Source organism: Macrobrachium nipponense, chromosome 20 (genome assembly GCF_015104395.2).
Source record: "Macrobrachium nipponense isolate FS-2020 chromosome 20, ASM1510439v2, whole genome shotgun sequence".
NCBI classification, from domain to species: Eukaryota; Metazoa; Arthropoda; class Malacostraca; order Decapoda; family Palaemonidae; genus Macrobrachium; species Macrobrachium nipponense.
Genome location: NC_061089.1, coordinates 44,643,871 through 44,667,039, shown reverse-complemented (window position 1 = coordinate 44,667,039; position 23,169 = coordinate 44,643,871). Strand labels below are relative to the sequence as shown.

Sequence of the window (23,169 nt, the reverse complement as noted above, 5' to 3'; positions counted from 1 at the left end):
AAAAATATGTATACATATCATGTCTATGAGATGAAATGTCTTATGCACCACTTCCTGATTTCTTAGATGCCTCTACTTTTCTTAATTCTTTCCAATATGAGGGTCTTATATTTATTATTTATCTTCTTGTTCACCATTTCTTTCGTTGCATCAGGAAACTGATATATGTAATCATCCTTATCTCTTCATGTCTGGAATCTGTCTAGTTTCTCTTTCGAGCTGAAAATCTATCTTGCAGAGCAGTGTCTCAGATGTGAGGCAAGTACTCCAGAGGATCTTCATTACCTGTATACCAGATGAGCTGTCTGCTGCTGTGATTGGTGTCATCAAAAGGATTTCTTTCCACTCAAGAGTTCCTGTTCTGTAGACATGATTGTCTGGATATTTGTGATAACAGAGGAAGTTCTTTCAGTTAATACTAGCGATGTGCTATAGGGCTGACTTGTAATTAGTTCTATGAAGGATGTGGACATCACACTCTTGAGGATTCTCAAAGTGGTTCAAGAGCTTTGAGCAGTCTTGTTCATCTAGGAAACTCAGACCTCCTATATGGGACCTTACTCTGATACTTAGTATAGTGCTCTCCCACTTTTACGTGCTATTAGGTTCCAGAACCTACTGCAGAAAGAGAAACTAGACAGATTCCAGACATGTAGAGATAAGGATGATTATATACATATATCAGTTTAGTTAAGGATGATTATATATATCAGTTTAGTTAGTTATTTTATTTTTATTTTCTGTATTGGTGAAAAGTGGTCGACGTTCAATGTGTGGGAAATGTGTTTGATTTTAGAAAATGTCTAGATGCATTTGTGTTGTGACGTCACTGAAGCCAAGATGGCAGCGGCGTGTGGTGGAAAGGTAAATAATAACAGAGCACGTAGAAGAAGACACGTGGACCAGGTGTTTGGTATGGTAAAAGAGAGCTCTCTGTCTTGTAGGAGTTTGTGGGTTGTAATTCATGTTGTGGTGTTGTTCGATTGGAATAAACTGGGACCGAAGAACATGAACAGGTGGGTAGATTGAACATTTTTTCAAAAAGGGAAGATTAGGCTAGGAAATCATTAAAACTGATAGCAGTAGCATAGTCAATTAATGATGGTCGGATCAGATAGTGAACAAAGGGAGATGAGATGGAGATGGGATTGTCCATGATTTAGTGAGACACAGGACGATTTCAAAGGATGGAGAGGATAAGATGAATATTGGCTAGTGGTGTGTGGAGAAGTAAAATATCCGGGGATAGAATGAGCTTAAAAGGGAAAGCCCTAGAAGTAGCGGAAGGAATAGATAATAGATGAACTTAAGGGTACAGAAGGCTCAAAGATAATCCTATCCAAACTAGACATGCTAGGAGAATCACAGTAAAATGAAAATAGGAAGAGAATCTAGTGAAAAGATGGGAGACTTTTTGATTAGGTACAAAAAGGCAGAATCAGAGTAACAGAGCACTGGGGAAAAGCATGCTTGAAGGAGAAGCTAAGGGTTTTAATGTATTGGAACAAGCAAATCTCAAAAGCAAATGATATTAGCAGTTTGTGGTCAAGAAAAGTTCGAATATAAAACAGTCCCAAATAATGAAAAGGATATTAAATGACTAGGGGATAAAGAGGAACGGGAATGGTGGGGTCAAAAGGCAATGCAAATTCTGGGAGGGAAACAATAGAATCTGGGGAAATACAGGAGGTGAAATGGAGAAAAGGAAAGGATCAAATACTAGCTGATGTATTAACTAAAGCAGGAGTATCAAGGGAAACTATTAGAAATTATGTAGAGGGGAAAGAGTTAGAGAATAAAGGATATTAGAGGGGATTAGGTTAAGAAAACCTAGCCACCTGGGGGGGCAACCAAGTCCTTATGGGTGCCGGTCCCAAGCCCGGATAAATAGGGAGGATTGGTGTCAGGAAGGGCATCCGGCTGTAAAAATCTGTGCCAAAACCAAAAAATGGAATGAGCCGAAATATGGAAAGAGGTAATGCTAGGGCGTACTCCGTAAACGACGCACAGAGACATCGCCCTAACTCTGTGGTAAGGCGAGGGCTACTGCATCAGGAGCGGGTGCAGCTAAAGAAGCGAGCTCACATTGGGTTTAGAGTATGTCAGCTAAATGTTGGGTCCATGACTGGAAGAGGTAGAGAATTGGCTGACTTGATGAGAGAAAAGAAAGTAGATGTTATGTGTGTGCAAGAAACGCGGTGGAAAGGAAATAAAGCTAAAGAGTTGGGAGATGGATAGAAGCTATATTATAGTGGAGCAAATAAACAAGGTAGAAATGGAGTTGGCATAGTATTGTCTAGTGAACTGAAGAACTCGGTAATAGAAGTGCATGGAAAGAATGACCGTATCATCAGATTGAAGATATGTTATGGAGGAGAGATTCTGAATATTATAAGCTAATATGCACCACAAGTTGGTTGCACAGAAGAAGAGAAGGGAAATTTCTGGAGAGACATGGATGGAACAATGCAAGAATTGGAAGAGCATGAGAGAGTGATAGTTGGGGCAGATTTGAATGGCCATGTCGGAAGTGAAAATGAGGCAATTGGGCGGGTGCATGGGGGCCATGGAATTGGGGAGAGAAACCCAGAAGGAGAGAGTGTAGTGGACTTTGCTGTGTCATTCGACATGGCAATAGTAAACACACTCTTTAAGAAGAAAAGGGAACACCTAATAACATATAGGAGTGGGGGAAGATTCTCCCAGATAGACTACTTCTTGTATAAAAGGATAAATCTAGTGGAGGTCAAGAACTGCAAAGTTATTCCAGGCGACCATGTAGCCCCCCAATACAGACTGCTATGTATGGATTTGAAGTTAAAAAGGGAAAGAAAAACCAAAGCTAAAGGGATAAGGAAAATTAAATGGTATAAATTAGAGAAGGAAGGGGATAAGAAGAGAGAGTTTAAGAGGAGGATTTTGGAGGATATTGATATAGGGATTGAAGATGTTCAAGAATGGTGGGCACAAAATGCAGCAGTAATAAGAAGGCATGGAAAGGAGCTGCTAGGAGAGACATCTGGTATCATATGGGAAGAAAAGGAGAGTTGGTGGTGGGATGAAGACATTGAGAAAGTAGTAACAGATAAGAAGGAGGCAAAGAAAAGATGGGAAGTCACAGTCAGTGGAAGACAGAGATAGGTTCAGAGAGAAAAACAAGGTGGTGAAAAAGGTGGTAGCCCAAGCTAAAGCAAAGTCGTATGATGATGTGTATAATGAGCTGGGGACAAAGGAAGGATTAAAGAAGATGATCAAGCTATCAAAGGCTAGAAATAAGAGCACCAAAGATATTACACATATCAAACAAATAAAGGATCAAGATGGTGTAGTACTTAAGGGGGAAGACATTGTGAAGAGATGGAAAGAATATTTCGAACAGTTGTTAAATGAAGAAAATAATAGACTAATAAGAGAGGATGGGCAAGTGAACATTGGCATGGTAATGAGGTTTTCTAGGCAAGAGGTACTAAATGCACTGAAGAAGATGAAGAATGGGAAGGCAACTGGACCAGACATGATTCCAGTGGAAGCATGGAAAGCATTAGAAGATGAAGGAGTGGATATACTGTACGATCTTATGATAAAGATCCCTGAACAGGAAAAGATACCAAATGAGTGGCGTGGGAGTATATTGATCCCAATTTTTAAAGGGAAAGGCGATGTCCAAGAGTGTGGTAATTATAGGGGCATTAAATTGATGTCCCACACTTTGAAGATACTGGAAAGGATGATAGATGCTAGACTGAGAGAAGAAGTACAAATAGGTAAAGAGCAGATGGGATTTATGAAGGGAAGGGGAACAACAGATGGTATATTTTGTCTGAGGCAAATAATGGAGAAATTCGGGGAAAGACAAAGGGACCTACATATGGTATTCATTGACCTTGAAAAGGCTTATGACCGAGTCCCGAGACAATAGGTATGGAGGAGTCTGAGGGAGAAGATGGTGCCAGAGATGTATGTGCGATTGATACAAGAGATGTACCAGAACGTATTTACCAGAGTGAGGAGCAGTGTTGGGGAGACAGAAGGTTTTGAGGTGAGAGTAGGATTACACCAGGGGTCGGCTCTGAGCCCATTTATCTTTAACATAGTGATGGATGTTATAATAGAGGAAGTAAGGGAGACAGTATCATGGAACATATTGTATGCGGATGATATTGTTCTGTGTGCAGAGAGCAGGGAAGATCTGGAAGTGAAATTGGAAAGATGGAGACAAGTACTGGAGGACAGAGGAATGAGAATAAGTAGATCTAAGACAGAATATATGTGTACCACCACTGAGGGGGATGATAGAGAAAGTATTCAGCTTAGTGGAGAGCAAATAAGGAGAGTTGATAAGTTTAAGTATTTGGGATCTTTTGTTAACGCTGGAGGAAGTATGGAAAAAGAAGTAAAACATCGGGTACAGGCAGGCTGGAACAACTGGAGAGCGGCCTCTGGAGTTCTTTGTGACAAAAGAGTGTCGCTTAGGTTAAAAGGAAAATTTCATAAGACGGTGGTAAGAACAGCAATGCTGTATGGTACGGAAACAGCAAGCATGAGAAAAACAGAGCAGAAGATGGATGTGGCAGAAATGAGAATGCTTAGGTGGATGTCTGGGGTGACAAGAGAGGATAGGATCAGAAATGACTACATAAGGGGGTCGACTAAAATGTGGAAGTATCAAAGAAAGTGCAGGAGGGGAGGCTGAGATGGTATGGACACCTGTTGAGGAGAGATGAGGACCACGCTGGGAGACATACTATGGGGGTGGAGGTGCAAGGAAGAAGAAGAGGGAGACCAAGAAAGAGATGGAAGGACTGTGTGAGAGGAGACTTACATGAGAAGGGAATTGATGAGGCAGAAGCGCAGGATAGAAATAGATGGAAACGGCTCATCCGAAACGGCGACCCCATATAAAAATGGGAACAAGCTGGGAAGAGGAAGAAGAGGGGATTAGGTTAGGAAGAGGTTAGAGGGGAGGGATAATGAGATAAGTGAGATTATATACATCAGTTCAGTAAGGTATTTTATTTTTATTTTTATTTTCTGTATTTGTGAAATGTGGTCATGTTCAATGTATGGGAAACGCACTTGATTTTAAAAAATGTCTTGATGTATTCAAGTTGTGTTGTGGCGTCATAGAAGACAAGAGGGCAGCAGCGTGTGGTGGAAAGGTAAACAATAACAGAGTGCAGAGTAGAGGACATGCGGATCTGGTGTTTACTATGGTCTATGGTACTAGAGAGCTCTCTGTTTTGTAGGAATTTGTGGGTTGTAAGTCATGTCTTTTCATCGTTCAAAGTCTTAAGCTGGAGTATACTGGGACTGAAGAATTTGAACAGGTGAGTAGATTGCACATTTGTGTCAAAAAGGAAAGATTAGGCTAGGAAAATATTCAAAAAGAATTTTACTGACTGGTAGCATCTCTCCACACAAGACTGGTGAAGAAGGCTTTGCTAAGGCATAATCTCTTTCAGCCACTCAGGTTGGGGCCACAAGAAGCCACAAGATTCAGCCTATGACTTTGGAGCCTGACAAATAGGGTTTCTCTTAATTTACCCACCTCCAAATCTACTCTTATACTCTGAAGCCTCTTGGAAATGTTTTAGTGCTCATCTTGAAGAGCTCCTGGCCTTGGGGGCATGGAGCTTATAGGACAAAGAACTCCACATCAATGTGTTGGAGTTGAAGCCAGCCTTCAATAGATTTGAGAAAGGGAGGTAGGGTATTCCATCGTTCAACCTCCTGAATGTTCATAAAAAAACTCAAGCTAAAACGGATATAGTTCTAATATTAAGTTCTCAATCACTATAAATACAAACACCCATGAATGCTGAAACATAAATTCCATGTGGATTTACATAATGTGTTCTCACTTCCAAATAGGAAATTAACAAATGAATATTTTTTTATGTGGTAATGTAGGATATGTATTCTGTATCTATTGTCTCTAAATATTTATGCCTAACAAAAGATTCCCTACAATCTAAGCAGAGGACAGCCTATCTTTATACTGTAACTCAAAATGTGCGTACCACATCATTCAGTGGCCCTCTATCTATGAGTGGTGGAGGTGGGCAGCCCTGACAACGAGTAACTTCTCCAAGGCAATTTTTATGGACGATCATCTTGCAATTAGCACACTGATAACCCTGAAAAGAAAAGAGTACAAATGAATAAGGATGAAAAAAAAATACACACAAAAGTAAAATGCCGCCTAAATAAATAAAAAGTTAGCTTTTTTTTTCTTCCACAGTTTCTGCAATCTTGAATTAACTGATGCTTTTTCAAAGGGTTTATGCCTTTTTAACCAAGTCATAAATACTGCACATTTTTCATATCCTCTCTCATGACATTAAAAAAAAAACAATGGCAAAACTTAATGAATATTCAAGTACAGTCAACCCTCATTAAACCGGACCCCATTAATCCGGATATTGGATAAGACGGACACCGAAAAGAATTGGCCAATTTAATTGAAATACTTATGTTCGTCCATGATTTAAGATAATTACTGTTCCTCCGCTCATTACACACCATTTTAATTTTTATTGACCAAAGGTAAACAAACCTTTCACTTATATTTTTATATACCGTTCTGTATATTTACACTGTTCTAAACTAAAATGCTTTAAACTTTTAACTGATTTAACTTGCGCGCAGTTAGTACAGTCATTATGACATGCCATTGTCTGGATGAGTTGGAAGTATGGTAACCAATAGTTTTATCTATCTACTGCCTGGTTGGTAGCTACAATATGATGCTTTGTATTACTTTAGGAAAGAAAGATATGACAAAAGTAAACTTTACGTGGCAAATGACGAGAGAGAGAGAGAGAGAGAGAGAGAGAGAGAGAGAGAGAGATTGTTGCCAGTTCCTCTAAGGGGCTTAATTTTATCGTTATTATCATCATCTTTCATATTTCGACAATTCTGAAGGAAGGAATTCATTCTATTCTTTATAAAATCAGTAAAATACATACACTATAAAAAACTATGTATATTGTATTCAAAGCACAAGAGCACTTACAGACAAAATACTACAGCTAAAACCAGAATGGTGGGCTGGTTGCCATGGTGATCTGTTTCCCAATGACATTTTGATCACAAAATACAACTACAAACTGTTGATGGCATTAGTAACAATATACAGAATAACTCTCTTCAAGATCGATTTGATGAAATGTATTTTAGAGTCTTACTTATCATTAAAATTCACAAGTTGAATTACAATTATTTGGATCATGTAAACTTTTGCGTTTTACGGTATGTTCTTGTTGAAAACAAAATGTGTCGGTGAACATATGGTTATTTTTATAGCGTAGTGGCTGTTTCGTCGTCAAAGGAGTTACCCTCCCTGGTGTGTGCCAGCGCCCAAAGGTTATCAGACTAATATCAAAGAAATATCTTTTAGCCTGGTCTTTTAGCCGGGTATTATGCCATAATGAAAAACACTATGACAAGTGATACAGTATAAAGGACTCAAAAGACAAGAAGGCATTTTATCCTGTCTTCAGCAAAAGCTGTACCCAGTTTCCTAGGTCAAAACCTGTAGAAGTGACAATTGCGCATGCGCATTGGCCATCTTGTTTTATGTTCGGGCCCGCCAAAATACCAAGAACTATTACTCTTCTGGTCATCACAGACAATAGTCTATTCTGCCAGTGCTCCTCTATCTTGAGACTTTTTGTTCGAAATCAATCATGAAATCGCTGACATTAGAAAGTGAAGTGCTTATTTTTAAGATTTAGTTAAAACAGTTAGGGTAAAAACTGTGGAACAAGAAAACTTTATTATGAGTACAAAAACTGGCGTTTTGTTTACCCTTCTGGTGTTGTTTAGAACACATGACCGGCGAGACACATTTTCCAGGCAAGCCTTTACGAAAGCAAAAAGTGTTTTTAAATAAATTTTTGTTGGAAGTTTTTTTGCCTAAAGAACTACTCCATATTGTATTATGAATTTAGTTAATCTTTTCAGATAACGGTTTCTACAATTTCCGAGGCAGTAGCCTACATGAGCTAGTAGCCTAGCCGGTTTAGGATAAGTAATTTTAGACAGGGAATGGGGATTATCAGTAGCCTGTAACCTAAGATAGTATATCTTGAAGATGATTAAATAACCTTAAGTACTTACCTAATTTTTCGGTGATAAGTACCTAGAAGTAGATAAACAGGCTACACCATTTGAATTTTATTTTGCCATATTTAGTATGACCAAAATAAACCAAGCCGGATAATTCCTAGTGTTAAGTAGAGAACCCATTATTAACCCTTAAACGCCTAAGGGGTATAATAAAAATCGTCTCCCGTATGCCTAGGGGGTCTCGGAGTGAGCGCCGAAGCGGAAAAAATATTTTTTTCAAAAAATTACAGCGCGCTTAGTTTTCAAGATTAAGAGTTCATTTTTGGCTCCTTTTTTTGTCATTGCCTGAAGTTTAGTATGCAACCATCAGAAATGAAAAAAAAATGTCATTATCATATATAAATAATGCAATATATGATAGCACGAAAACAAAATTTCATATATAATTGTATTCAAATCATGCTGTGAGCAAAACGGTTAAAGCTAACAAGTAATTTTGTTTTCGTTGTATTGTACACAAAATTTCAATCATTTTGGTATATAACACATTGTAAAACGATCAAAGCAACACAGAGAAAATATTATCACAAAATGATGCATGAATTCGTAACGCGCGGATGTAACAAACTTTTTTCAAAAATTCACCATAAATCTAAATATTTTTCTAGACTTCCAATTTGTTTCAAAATGAAGATAAATGATTGAATATTATTATACTGTAAGAGTTTTAGCTTACAATTGCAGTTTTTGACCATTTCGGACGAGTTAAAGTTGACTGAATGTCAAATTGTTTTTACATGCAAATATTTCAAAAATGAGAAAAGCTACAACCTTCATTTATTTTTAGTTGTATTCTACATGATATTGCGCACATTTTCATATATAAAACGCTATGAAATGCCTAATATGAAATGGAGCAAATATTCCGAGAATGCGACGTATGCATTTCGGAGATTTGCGGCGGAGAATCCGCATGCGGAGGGAAGGAAAGTTTTTTAAAAATTCACCATAAATCTAAAGATTGTGCTAGAGACTTCGAATTTGTTTCAAAATGAAGATAAATGACTGAATATTACTAGAGTGTAAGAGTTTTAGCTTACAATTGCGTTTTTCGACCATTTCGGTAGTCAAAGTTGACCGAAAGTGGTTTTTTTTCTATTTATTATATGCAAATATTTCAAAAATGAGAAAAGCTACAACCTTCAATTATTTTTTGTTGTATTCTACATGAAATTGCGCACATTTTCATATATAAAACTTTATGTAACGACTAATTTAAAATGGTGCAAACATTACGACAATCGCACGTATGATTTTTTCGGAAGAGTTAAACCGGCGCGGGGAACATAAGGAAAATGTTATTTTTTTCATAAATTCACCATAAATCGAAATATTGTGCTAGAGACTTCCAATTTGTTGCAAAATGAAGGTAAATGATTGAATATTACTAGAATATAAGAGTTTTAGCTTACCAATTGCATTTTTCGACCATTTCGGTAGAGTCAAAGTTAACCGAAGGTTGAAATTTTGGCACTTATCGTTCTTTATATGAAAATATTTCAAAACTGATAAAAGCTTCAACTATGGGTTATTTTTAATTGTATTGTGCATGAAATTGTGCACATTTCCATATATAAAACTTTATGTAACGGCTAATTTAAAATGGTGCAAACATTACGACAATCGCACATAGGATTTTTTCGGAAGAGTTACCGCGCGGACGTAAGGAACAAGTTTTTTTCATAAATTCACCATAAATCGAAATATTGTGCTAGAGACTTCCAATTTGTTGCAAAATGAAGGTAAATGATTGAATATTAATAAAATATAAGAGTTTTAGCTTACAATTGCATTTTTTTACCATTTCAGCAGAGTCAAAGTTGACCGAAGGTTGAAAACTGATGAAAGCTACAATCATGAGTATTTTTTTGTTGTATTCTACATGAAAATGCGCACATTTTCATATATAATACTCCATGTAACGGCTAATTTAAAATGGTGCAAATATTATGTCAAAGTGACAAAATAATTTCCGAGATGTGTCACTGATACTTTTTAGTCCGATAAGAAAGAAATTTGTAAACAAAACAACACCTTGATCTGTGAACTCCCAGCATCCCCCAAGGCGTGTGATTCAAAAGTTTTTGGCTGGTAGGCCTATAAGTATTTTTCCACGAATTTAAAAAAAACTTTTTAATGTCGACGTAAATTACGTCCAGTCGGCACCCAAAAGACAATTTATCTCAACATAAAATACGCCCAATAGGCGTTTAAGGGTTAATGCTATTAATCAAAGTTGTTAGCCTAGAATATGTATTCTAAAGCTAGTACTAAAATTGGCAACAGGTGCCAAAAGTAATAGTAGTCTAAAACTCAAGAGCTGCATGTTGAGTGGTGGTTTTTAAGTAGTATGTTGAATGGGGTGCTGAAATTGTAATTCGAATTATCACTACAAGTTATGCTTAGAGTAAGTGTTGATTTACTTGTAAGGTTTACTTGTAAGGTAAAATAACCTAACATGAAGGTTAGTGTTGGTATGATAAATTACTTGACTCAGTAAATAGTAACTTGGTTATGTAGCCTAACTAAGCGATTGGGCTACACATTAAATTTTTGTTAGTAAGAAGTCAAAACCTAACCTTATATGGTAAGAATAGATTATACCAAGGATACTAAACCAAGTCTTATAGAAATCTTGCTTATATTAGGTTAGGAAATAGTTAGCCATATATATGTGTGAATATGTATGGGTGTACGGGCTCATAAGCCACTTTATTAAAAATGTCAAAAATAACATGACTTGGTAAATAGCAACTTGGTTATGTAGCCTAACTATGCGATTAGGCTACATATTAAATCATTGTTGGCAATAAGTAAAAACTTAACCTTGTTCAGTAGGAATACATTATACCAAGGATATAGATTAGTAAATAGAGTTAGTCATAAAACTTGAATAGTATTGGGTGTTGTTATAATTAAAACTAAGACCTACAGCATAACCAATACATAAGGACTAAGTTTAAGTAATATAAAAATAAACAAGGCTTCAAAGGTTATTTAAACCTCAAAAGGTTTGAGTTAACACAGATTTAGGCAGATCTAGGTAATAACTCTGTGTCGAGTATTTATATGGAAATTACAGTTCTCTGAAAGTAATTGAGTTGATAATTGAAATTTACCAATTGTTGTTGGGGGGTTGAGTTTAACCCCAGGGACTAATATCAGAAACAGAAAAACAACATTTGACACCCCAGTCCCTAGTGGCCTCTGTTTTTATGGGACCGTTCCTTATAGGGTGTGGAGTTAGTACATAGAATTGCCTAAATAATTTACAGAATGTACTAAAAATGCATTTTTAACTCAAATTGACTTATAAAATGATATCTAATACTCGTTAATATTTACGGTTTTCAAGTATTAAAAATAATTTATACTAAAATAAAATTTTTCTAAAAACAACTTGGTTTTTTCACTACAGGGCCATCTTGAGAAATGACCCTCAATTAAAGTGTGCCGTAGCTGGTTGCTCGGTGCAATTTTTTGTCAGTGGGCAATGCCCATACCACCTGTCATAGACATAGTCCCTGTAATGGTCAGGGCAAATTTGTTTGTTCGCCAGATATGTGCAAGAATTGTAGCGTGCTCTTGGCAGCAAGCTTTAAAGATGAAACTGCTCGCTTTAGACTGTCGATGGGTCCTAGGGTTTAGCAAAGGTGAGGAAGGGGAAGATTATATACGTATATCCGGCAAAACTCCAGCAGCATATATTCAAAACCCTTCTCTGACGTTCCATATTCAGGCCAAAACCCAATAACATCAGTCACCACTAATCCCCACGTACATCCTGAGGAGGAATTAGAGGAATCCTCACCTAGAGGTGAAGTGTTCAAAGACTTTGAAGTAGACATTAATACCAAAAGAACCTTGCTGAACCCAGAGGGACCAGGGACACAGATGTCAATCAGCCCTGGGAAAAACGTAGAATAAAGTCAATCTCCCATGCAGCTTTCAGAAGCCGATCAGGATCCTTCCCCCAGAAGGGATATAAGGATCCACTGAACCCAATGGAGATAACAAATTCAGAGGGCTATAGCAATTCACCCAGGACTTCTGCCACCTGGGGAACAAACAGCTGCAGCTCAGCTGTAGATGTACAATCAGGTTTCGCAAGCTCCCCCAAAAGGGATACACAGTTTGCGGTATTAGATCACTTCCGTAGGGAAATAATGAATGACATCAAAGGTGCTTTTGCTGCTGAAAGGCAACAGATAATGGACATACTGCATGATACACCAAAATGTAAACGTCCTGCATCTTGCAATAAAAGGGGGAGAATTGAAACCAAATCTGCCCAAACAAGAGAGTTAAGAGTGCAAACCCAACTGGAACCAACAAAATGGCCAGTTTCAAATATGAGTTTTACAACCAAAATCTAGCAGAGACTCTAAAATCCTACTCTGATGTTGATAACCCTTGGCGAGATGCCTCAATATGTATTTTCTCTCATAATGGTAAGTATCTTATTAATGACAGAAAGACCATGACAGAAGTAGTACATGTTGAATTTAGGGACAGGGCAGCCTTTCCTAACACTGAATGGCGCCTGATACCACCTGTGCCAGACGTGGAGAAGCCTCAAAAGGAGGAGAAGCCTCAAAAAGAAACTGTTCTCTTAGCTGGCAATTTGGCATTAAGAGCTGTAGATGAAACTCTTCACCAGGTAAATGGGACAGGACTTTATAGTGTCATTATGAACAAGACTCAGGTGGCTCACCATATACCACCATCCTTCTGCCCCTTCACATTTAAAGTCATAAACCATGTGAAAACAAATTTTCAAAATTATTTAGTAACCAGAAAGCGTGAACCATTGGCAGAACTAAAACCATTTACTTCGGTTATCCCGGTTTTAGAAAATTCCACTGAAGAATGGGCAACACTACAACTTCCCTTTGATAGGAAAAAGCTCCCCTAGATATTGCAACTCAGCAATTTGGTACTCCAATGAGAAGGATTTCAGAAGGTACATCAGCATCAGATTTTCGTGCAAGGACCCACCTCCTTAGTGTCCTAACCACTTCCTCATTGTTAGAAGTAGCCACAAAAAGGCTTCCAGAAGAATCTAGGATGATTTTTGCTGTTGTGGCTAAAAGCCTTATGAGAACATCATGGGAAGCTCTCTATGAATTTTTGGACTGGCGCGAATGGAGGTACTGGAAAACTCCAACAAGTTGCTTCCCAATGTGACTACCCTATTAGTCTAATGCTGTGACCTGTTTGGGGAGTCTATTGTGACTCAAATAAAAGAACAAGCACATCAACAAAATTGCAGTGTATACTCTACAGGAAAAGATTTCAGGAAACAAAAACCAGAAATTTCCCCTTACCAAATCCAAAAAAGGCACACTTTCATCAAAATTCATATAGGCCTCCATTTACTTCCAATAGCTCTCCTCATACGTAGGTAGGTAGTCAGAAGGGACAGCACCCTCAAAAGGGAAAAAAACCTGCAGAGCAAAAAGCATATCCTTTTCACAAGGTACAAAAACCAGCTTATAGAGCAAAAGGAAAAGCAACACCTGGAATGCCCATTAAGGGAAAAGGCAGAGGAAGGGAGGGATTCCCAATAGGAATTGTTTGGTTGGGGGTTGACTTCTGAAGTTTCACAAGGAAGGGAAGTCTTCTCTTTGGGTACACAGCATTATTCTCAACGGACTGGGGTGGAAATGGTATTGGCCCCCTCCACCTTTGAAAGGGTTCTTACCAAAACTGGACCCCTCCACGTAAGATTATGTGCAGGAGGCCCTCTTAAAAGGAGCCATTCTTACATTCGTCACCAGGCATGTCTCTTCAGTGTTCCCAAAAAGGATTCCTCAGAACGAAGGGTGATCCTCGACCTGTCAACATTGAACAAACACATTGTTTGCCAAAAGTTTCGAATGACTACCATTGCCCAAGTACTTTCTGTCATTCCAAAAGGGACCTGGACAGTTTCTATAGATCTGGAAGATGCATATTGGCACGTCACTATTGCTGTTCCCTTCCGCCCCTTCCTAGGGTTCCGGATAGGAAAAAGTACATACAGATTCAAGGTCATGCCTTTCGGGCTAAACATTGCCCCGAGAATCTTTACAAAATTGGTGACGGTAGTTGTTCAGGAACTCAGGAAAGAAGGAATACACGTGATAGCTTATTTGGACAGCTGGTTAGTTTGGGGAGCCACAAATAAAAAGTGTGCCTGAAAAACCTAGGAACAGTAGTCAACAAACTCCAGTCAAAAGGCTTTATTATAAATTTGAAAAATCCCGCATCACACCCAGCAGACATTTTCTGTGGCTGGGAATGTGTTAAAACACGGTTCATGGCCTTTTGTATCTTCCCCTCAAAACTAAGAACAGAATAAGGAAAAACCTCAAAAGGTTCCTGTCACAGCAATTAGAGCGCATGATGGGTCTGCTACAATTTGGATCTATAACAGATCCAATACTCAGGTTGGAACTGAAAAACATGAACAAATTTTGGATGTCACATGCAGGAAAAAGGATGAGAGACAAATCTCACAAAATGCATCAAAAACTTGGGGAGGTACTTCGGCCATGGACAGAAGGAATCTCACTGACTCCTCCATCTGTAAGTAGCAATACACACAGATACCTCGTTGACAAGTTGGGGAGGATATTGGGAGGATCGTCAGGTAGCGGGGAGGTGGTCAGCTACTCTATTTCCTAGAGCTAATGGCTGTCTTTTTGTCTCTAAAGAAACTCAAACCTCTGGAACAGACACAAATTCTGCTGGTCCTAGACAAAACAACTGCAATGTCTTGCATAAAAATATTGGGATCACGCTCACCTCCTCTCAATAAGGTAATGTTAGCCATTCTTCGGATGGCACAGGAAAAGAAGGGGCATTTGTCTGCAACTCACCTTTCAGGGTTGTTCAATGTAATAGCAGACTCTTTGTCAAGGAACATGACAGCCTCAACAGTGTGGTCATTGGACAATCACTCCTTTCAAATAATATACAACCTACTTCTACAACTGGAAGTGGACCTGTTTGCCACATATGAGAATCCCAAACTCCCAGTATAGTCCCCGAATGTGGACAATCAAGCACTAGCAAGAGATGCCTTCCTAAAGGACTGGAACAACTGGAAGACGATTTATCTTTTTCCTCCATTGTCCGAGATTTCGAAGGTTTTGAACAAGCTCCTAACCTTCAAAGGAACAGTTTACCTAATAGCCCCAAATTGGCTAAACAGGCATTGGTTCCTACTACCTCAGCAGTGGACGAAGGGGTCAATTCCATTACCATCTGCTGTACTATCCCAGAAAGTAGGAGGGAAAGTCGTTTACACATCCTCCTTTCTAAGCCGAGACCTTCATGTGTGGATTTTTAAAATAAAATCTACCATGAAAACTACTCACCCAATATTGCTAGGTACCTAGTGCAAAAACTACGGACATCATCTATTTGGCAATACCAGTCTGTATGGAGAATATAGTTAGATTATATCCAGAGTGAGAGCCCAATCAAGATTTCTATAGAAACACTAATGAATTTTCTTATACACCTCCTTGAAGACCAACATCTTGCAGTTACAACAATTATAGCATACAAGGCTGCATTAACAGAACCCTTGCTTTATGGATTTGGGATTGATTCCAACAAAGAAGTTGTCACTTCCCTTCTGCAGTCTTTGTCTTTACAGAGATCCACTCCCAAAAGACTTCCAATTACTTGGTCCCTGAATAAGGTACTCAAACTTTTATGTACTCCTCAATTCAACGGACCTAACATAACCACCACATGCATGCTTCAAAAAGCAATTTTCCTGGTAGCATTAGCATCAGGAGCACATATTAGTGAATTGGGCTCTCTTAGATGGGGACAATATATCACACAAACTGCTGATAACCAGTTATTGTTATCCCCTAGGCCATCATTCCTGGCCGAGAATGAGAATCCTTTATAGAGGAAATCTCCTATTCTTATAAGAAAACTCAGTTTAGCAGACAAAACATTATGCCCAGTTCAAGCACTTAACCCTTGAATGCCGAATGGACGTATTATACGTCGACATAAATTGTCTGTTGGGTGCGGATTGGACGTATGGTACGTCGATATAAAAAGTTTTTTTAAAAATTCGCGGAAAATACTTATAGGCCTACCAGGCAAAAACTTTTGAATCACGCGCCTTGGGGGATGCTGGGAGCTCACGGATCAAGGCGTTGTTTTGTTTACAATCGTTACCCAGGTGCGCAAGCGCAAATTTCTTTCTTCTCGCACTAAAAAACATCAGCGACACATCTCAGAAATTATTTTGTCACTTTGACAATTTTTGCACCATTTTATATTAGCCGTTACATGGAGTATTATATATGAAAATGTGCGCAATTTTATGTAGAATACAACTAAAAACAACTAATGGTTGTAGCTTTCATCAGTTTTGAAATATTTTTCATATAAATAAATAACGATATGAAAAAATTTCAACCTTCGGTCAACTTTGACTACCGAAATGGTCAAAAAACGCAATTGTAAGCTAAAACTCTTATATTCTAGTAATATTCAATTATTTACCTTTATTTTGCAACAAATTGGAAGTCTCTAGCACAATATTTTGATTTATGGTGAATTTATGAAAAAAACTTTATCCTTAAGTCGGCACGGTAACTCTTCCGAAAAAAATCCGTAATGTTTGCACCATTTTAAATTAGCCGTTACATAAAGTTTTATATGTGGAAATGTGCGCAATTTCATGTAGAATACAACAACAAACAATACATGGTTGTAGTTTGACCCAACCAAAATGGTCGAAAAACGAAATTTTAAGCTATAATTCTTACATTCTACTAATATTCAATCATTTACCTTTATTTTGCAACAAATTGGAAGTCTCTAGCACAATATTTCGATTTATGGTGAATTTATGGAAAAAAAAATTTCCTTACGTCCGCATGGTAACTCCTCGGAAAAAAATAAGAAATTTTTTTGTCCGATTGTCGTAATGTTTGCACCATTTTAAATTAGCCGTTACATAAAGTTTTATATATGAAAATGTGTGCAATTTCATGTAGAATACAACAAAAAATAATTGAAGGTTGTAGCTTTTCTCATTTTTGAAATATTTGCATATAAATTACTATAAATAGAAAAATAACCACGTTCGGTCAACTTTGACTCTACCGAAATGGTCAAAAAACGCAATTGTAAGCTAAAACTCTTACAGTCTAGTAAAATTCAGTCATTTATCTTCATTTTGAAACAAATTCGAAGTCTCTAGCACAATAGTTAGATTTATGGTGAATTTTAAAAAAAAACTCCTTCCCTTCGCCCGCGGATTCTCTGCCGCAAATCTCCGAAATGCGTACATCACATTCTCGTAATATTTGCTCAGTTCCATATTAGGCGTTTCATAGAGTTTTATATATGAAAATGTGCGCAATTTTATTTAGAATACAACAAAAAATAATTGAAGGTTGTAGCTTTTCTCATTTTTGAAATATTTGCATATAAAAAAAAATATATAAAAAAATTTGACATTTGGTCAACTTTAACTCGTCCGAAATGGTCGAAAACTGCAATTGTAAGCTAAAACTCTTATAGTATAGTAATATTCAATCATTTATCTTAATTTTGAAACAAATTGGAAGTCTCTAGAACAATATTTTGATTTATGGTGAATTTTGAAAAAAAAAAAAATTTATGTCTGCTAGTTACGAATTCATGCAACATTTTGTGATAATATTTTCTCTGTGTTGCTTTGATCGTTTTACAACGTGTTATATACTAAAATGATCGCATTTTAGTGTACAATACAACGGAAAAAAATTCACTCGTTAGCTTTAACCGTTTTGCTCACAGCACGATTTGAATACAATTATAAATGAAATTTTCTTTTCGCGCTATCCATATCGCATTATTTATATATGATAATGATATTTTTTTTCATTTCTGATGGTTGCATACTAAACTTCAGGCAATGACAAAAAAAGGATTGATTGATTGATTGATTGTGGGTTTTCTGGCATCACAACTACCAGGGTCACCGACGCCGATAAAAGAAAAGGAGCCAAAAATGAACTCTTAATCTTGAAAACTAAGCGCACTGTGATTTTTTTTTTTTGAGGAAAAAAAGAAAAGAAAAAAAATTTCGCTTCGACGCTCACTCCGAGACCCCCCTGGCATACGGGAGGCGATTTTTATTATATCCCTTTGGCGTTAAAGGGTTAGGGATTACCTAGAGGTCATGGAAAATGTTTCAGAAGGTCCAATTTTCCTACATCCTAGCACGAACAAATCACTCTCTCTACAATGGCTAGGAATAATTTTAGTGTCCCTCATTAAAAAGGCTAACCCACATTCCTTTCCTAGAACACATGATATTAGGAAAGTAAGTATGTACATCATTGGCCTTTTTCAGAAATGTATCATTTGAAGAAGTTTCTGAACATACTGGGTGGTCATCAGTTAGTATTCTTAAAACACTACTGCCATGAGCTGGAACAAATTTGAATGCACTGTGTATCAGTAGGTGGTATGGTTAGTCCTGACCCCATAGGCGCCACGACAGAAAACCAGGGGTCTCCCTAATGGGTGGGCATGTTGACTATCGCTGGGGAAGGTGCGTAAAGGTCGCAACCATACCCAGCATACTTAGGTAAGTCACCATAAAACTTTATGCTAAAAGTTTATCCTATGTGTTTTCGTTATCTTTTTTACAGGTACTATCCTACTTACAACCAAGTTTGGTTCCGACCCACTGGTTGTAAGTCGGAATGGATGTAAGTCGAACCTTAGAAAGTGGCCAACATACTGGGTAGGGTATACTATCAAACCTTTGCTATATAAGTGCCTACTTAGTACTGTAATGTAATGTACAATCATTATTTCAATCTTTTTACCATAATGTACTTCTACTAATACATTTTAATCATTTATGTAATAGTATATATTACATACAATCAGGCATTGAGTTACAATGGGGTTAGGTTCTTGCATGCATGTCAGAAGTCGATTCTTACGTAAATTGGTTTGCAATTCAGTCTACAGTACAGTTAATACCAAATGATGCTGCAGATAGGGCAGGGTAACTCAAACTGATGCTGCCTGAGTGATGAGAGTTCTCATGCCTGACTGATGAGAGTTCTCATGAGATGGCGCAGTGCCAAGTAACTCAATGGTCAACTGTCTGAAGTAAGGTTGTAAGTATGAATGGTCGTATGTCGAGTAGGTTGTAAGTCGGATAGTACCTGTACTGAAACTAGTGGCTTGACATTGGACCTGAAATGAATTAATCTTAAAACTTTGAGATATTTGGGATGAAAATTTGTGAACTTAAGTTTTTTGTCACCTGTCAATTTCTTTGTAATGCTCCTTTGAGGACGAAACAGAAACTACGCTATCAAAAAACAGATTTTGACGCAGAAACCTATTTTTGGTAGTCGCTGTTGAGTCCTCAAAACTTCCCTGACGAAAAACCATGGGATTTGGGTAAAGGTTCATCCTGCTTTGACCAAAAGTAATAATTCTTGGTCTTTTGGTGGGCCCATACATAAAACAAGATGGCCAATGCGCATGTGCAATAGTCACTTCTACAGGTTTTGACGTAGGAAACTGGGTACAGCTTTCGCTGAAGACAGGATAAAATGCCTTCTTGTCTTTTGAGTCCATTATACTCTATCACTTGTCATAGTGTTTATCATTATGGCATAATACCCAGCCAAAAGACCAGGCTAAAAGATATTTCTTTGATATTATTCTGATCACCTTGGGGCGCTGGCGCACACCAGGGAGGGTAACTCCTTTGAGGACTCAACAGCGACAACCAAACCACTATTTTATTACTGGGGATCGTAATGATCTCACATTCATTTTATTAATATATAAATACTAATAAACTACATATAATGAATAAAAAGCTAAAATGAAAAAAAAATGAAAAAAGGAATTTTTTTTGCTGCAGTAGTGATGTTTGATTACCCAATTATGCATTCATGACTTGACCTAGACATCTACATATGTGGCTGAATTCTACAATTTTTGTTGTTTCATTCTTCATTTTTCATCTATTACTATAAGGTTTCATTCCAACATTTCTACTTTGGTTTATTAATCATACTCTTTATAAAAATAATGAAATACAGTATATTTATAGGTATATACAGGCGGCCCTCGGTTAGCAGCAGGGTTCCGTTCCTGGCCGCCGACGCTAAGTGATTTTCGAAGCTAAGCGATTTTAAAGCCTATGGTCACCGCACACCTTCTTTCAAAACTCAAGATCAGTCAAAGGCGCATAATCCCACAATGGCGCAATAAGTAAAATTATATTTATGCAGTATAGTACTATAGAATTTACTGTACAGTACATTGTAGCATTGTAAATACTGTAAAGTGAATAAAGCCTAGCTTTAATCCTTTGGGTGTCTAGAGTATGTAAAGATATAATAAAGTTTATACAGTACATATACAGGTAGCTGTAGTGTTCAAGTTACGATCATTGGTCTTACGATAGTCGGATTTTATGAGAGATCAAATTACAATGGCCTAACTTTATCCATCTTATAGTTACATTAAGTTTAATAACAACAAAAGAGAATGATGAAAGTATGGTTTTAACGTTATACTCATTGTGTTAACGTGTACAGCCATGAACAACCGAACAAGAAACGATTTTTTTTTTCCAAGTACAACCGAACTGGATAACATCCGTTTGGCTTGTATTTCAATCATCGTACTATATTACACTATTGCCGTAGTTATTATAAATGGCGTTATGTATAGAATAGAACTGAGATATCTTAATGTAACAACTTTATTCGCTATAGATCAAAGATCAATCGGGAAATATACTGTTAAATTTAAACCTACTAGTTATAACTGAAGCTGAGAAAACTGTTCAAGCTGCTAATGACTATTATCGTACATCGGCAACAAGGATAAAACTCCAGTAACGTATGCCATCAAACACAACCATAGATAAAATTAGGATAAAATCATTTTAATCAAAACTACTGTGCTTGAAAGAACATATTTTACTGTTAGTTTCACGCCAATATAAGATAAATAACGTAAAGTTCGTGATTGCGAACGGAATCATGTAATTTTTTACGCAATAAACATGCCGCCAACGTAATCTGTTAATGGAAAAAAAAAAGTAGTTCACATTCACAACAAGACATATTTAATAAATATTTCCACCTAAAAACACGTTGTATAAGGAAAAATAACCTTGTCTCATATAAGTCAAGTATCTAGATATTCATTTATGCTAACTAGAAGCAAGAGAATTCGCTCAGAATTGCGTTATGGTGAAACAAACTCGTATTCGCCATCAGCTGATTTCAAACCACAACATTGGCCGCTCCGCGGAATACTGGTTTAAATTTGCCGTAGTATTTTATAATACAATAATATGAGAATACATACAATATTATTGGATACAGTGAAATAATGTATAACTTTTTAAAGGATTTATGGAAAAGATGCATAATTAATAAAATAACACCATGCATTTTTCGGAACAATGGCGGACAAGAACGAACATGAAAAAACATCCCTGGACAACGTGGACCATAGTTACACAGGCTGCCTTAATTTGTATCTTATTTATATAAAAAAATGAAAATACCTTTATGTAATATATTTTCATACACATTTTAAATATAAAGGCATAAACATTTAAAAAATCGACACATCGATTGCTAAATTTGCACTCTTTTCAACTCTATATTTTCGGAAGAGCGGCAGATGGCAGCTTAGAAGAACGAACATGAAAAAACATCGTAGTCGATAACTTGAAGGGCAGTTTCAAAAGCTACCTTTTTATCATATTTCTGCACAGAAATAAAAATACCCTATTCGTAATTCATTTTCATGCACATTTTAAACATAAAAGCACGAACATTTATAAAATCGACACATCGATCGCTAATTTGCACTTTTTTTAAAAGCGATATTTTTGGAAGAGCGGCAGGCGGCGGCTCAAGAAAGAACATGAAAAAACATCGTATTTGATAACGTGAAGGGCAGTTTCAAAAGCTGCCTTCGTATCATATTTCTGTGCAGAAATAAAAATACCTTACACGTAATACATTTTCATACACATTTTAAACATAAAAGCATGAACAATTATAAATCGACACATCCATAGCTAAATTTGCACTTATGCAACTCGATATTTTCGGCATAGAACAGCGTCAGAGGCATATATTTTACCCTAATAACTACGTAATAACTCTCCATAAAATTTGTTAATATAATTTGCATAACCTTTAAGGTCTGAACAGCATTTCTACAAATGTATGAACTCGTTAGACAACGGCACTAGCGGTGCTGTTAACTGAAAATTGTGCCGTAAAAATACCTTAAAATGCCTTATTTTTTTAATGAATATTTTTGACGACAGCTGTAAAACCGATTCGCCGTTGAGCAATTGTGCCGTTAATCGCGGGCCGCCTGTATAGGTAAATACATAGGCATCACCGGTTAAACATGACAATCAGCTACGACAGACACCCAGGCCCGCCTATTAGTCCGTCTTATCAGAGTCGACTGTAAAAACTTTCATCAACTTCAACTGAATTCAGGGTAGCAAAACTGTTAACATTCCCAATAATTTTAACTCTCATTTATAACAAATAATTCAAAGTGGATGGATATTTGCTCCCAGAGTTACAAAAACAATCACAATACATTAATTAACGAACTCTGCCCCTTACCTGAAAAATGGAGCCCTTGAGTAGTTTATTACACTTTTCACATCTAGTATTGGGTCTTGGGAATGTGGTGACGATAAATACATGATGCAACGATAAATTTTCTGGAGGATTCAGGAACTCTCTGAGAAATGACATTTTTTAAAAATAAAATTTTATATAATACTTACCCAGTAATTACTTAGCTAACGATTTCTTGCCTTAGAAGCTTGAAAATGTAAAAATTCGAGGGTAACACTTCACTGATTTAGTGTAAGTGATCAGTCCTGCCCACCAACAGGAATACCAAGAACTACTGGCAGCCCACCTCATTCTATTTATGCCGTACGTCTATCAGCGGGGAGGTGGGAAGGCTCTGTCCGTAATTACTGGGTAAGCATTA

General features: G+C 37.2%; 1 protein-coding gene across 7 annotated transcripts in view; it reads right to left on the bottom strand.

Annotated features, from left to right (window-relative positions):
• Positions 1-23,169, bottom strand: part of LOC135225301 (protein vav-like) — a 208,022-nt gene that overhangs the window by 47,323 nt on the left and 137,530 nt on the right. For all 7 annotated transcript variants that reach the window (XM_064264671.1, XM_064264641.1, XM_064264634.1 and 4 more), the window contains 2 exons: positions 22,791-22,911; positions 6,021-6,137 (listed from right to left, as the gene is read on the bottom strand). In XM_064264671.1, the coding sequence (XP_064120741.1) occupies positions 6,021-6,137; positions 22,791-22,911 (238 nt within the window). The remainder of the gene's footprint in view (positions 1-6,020; positions 6,138-22,790; positions 22,912-23,169) is intronic.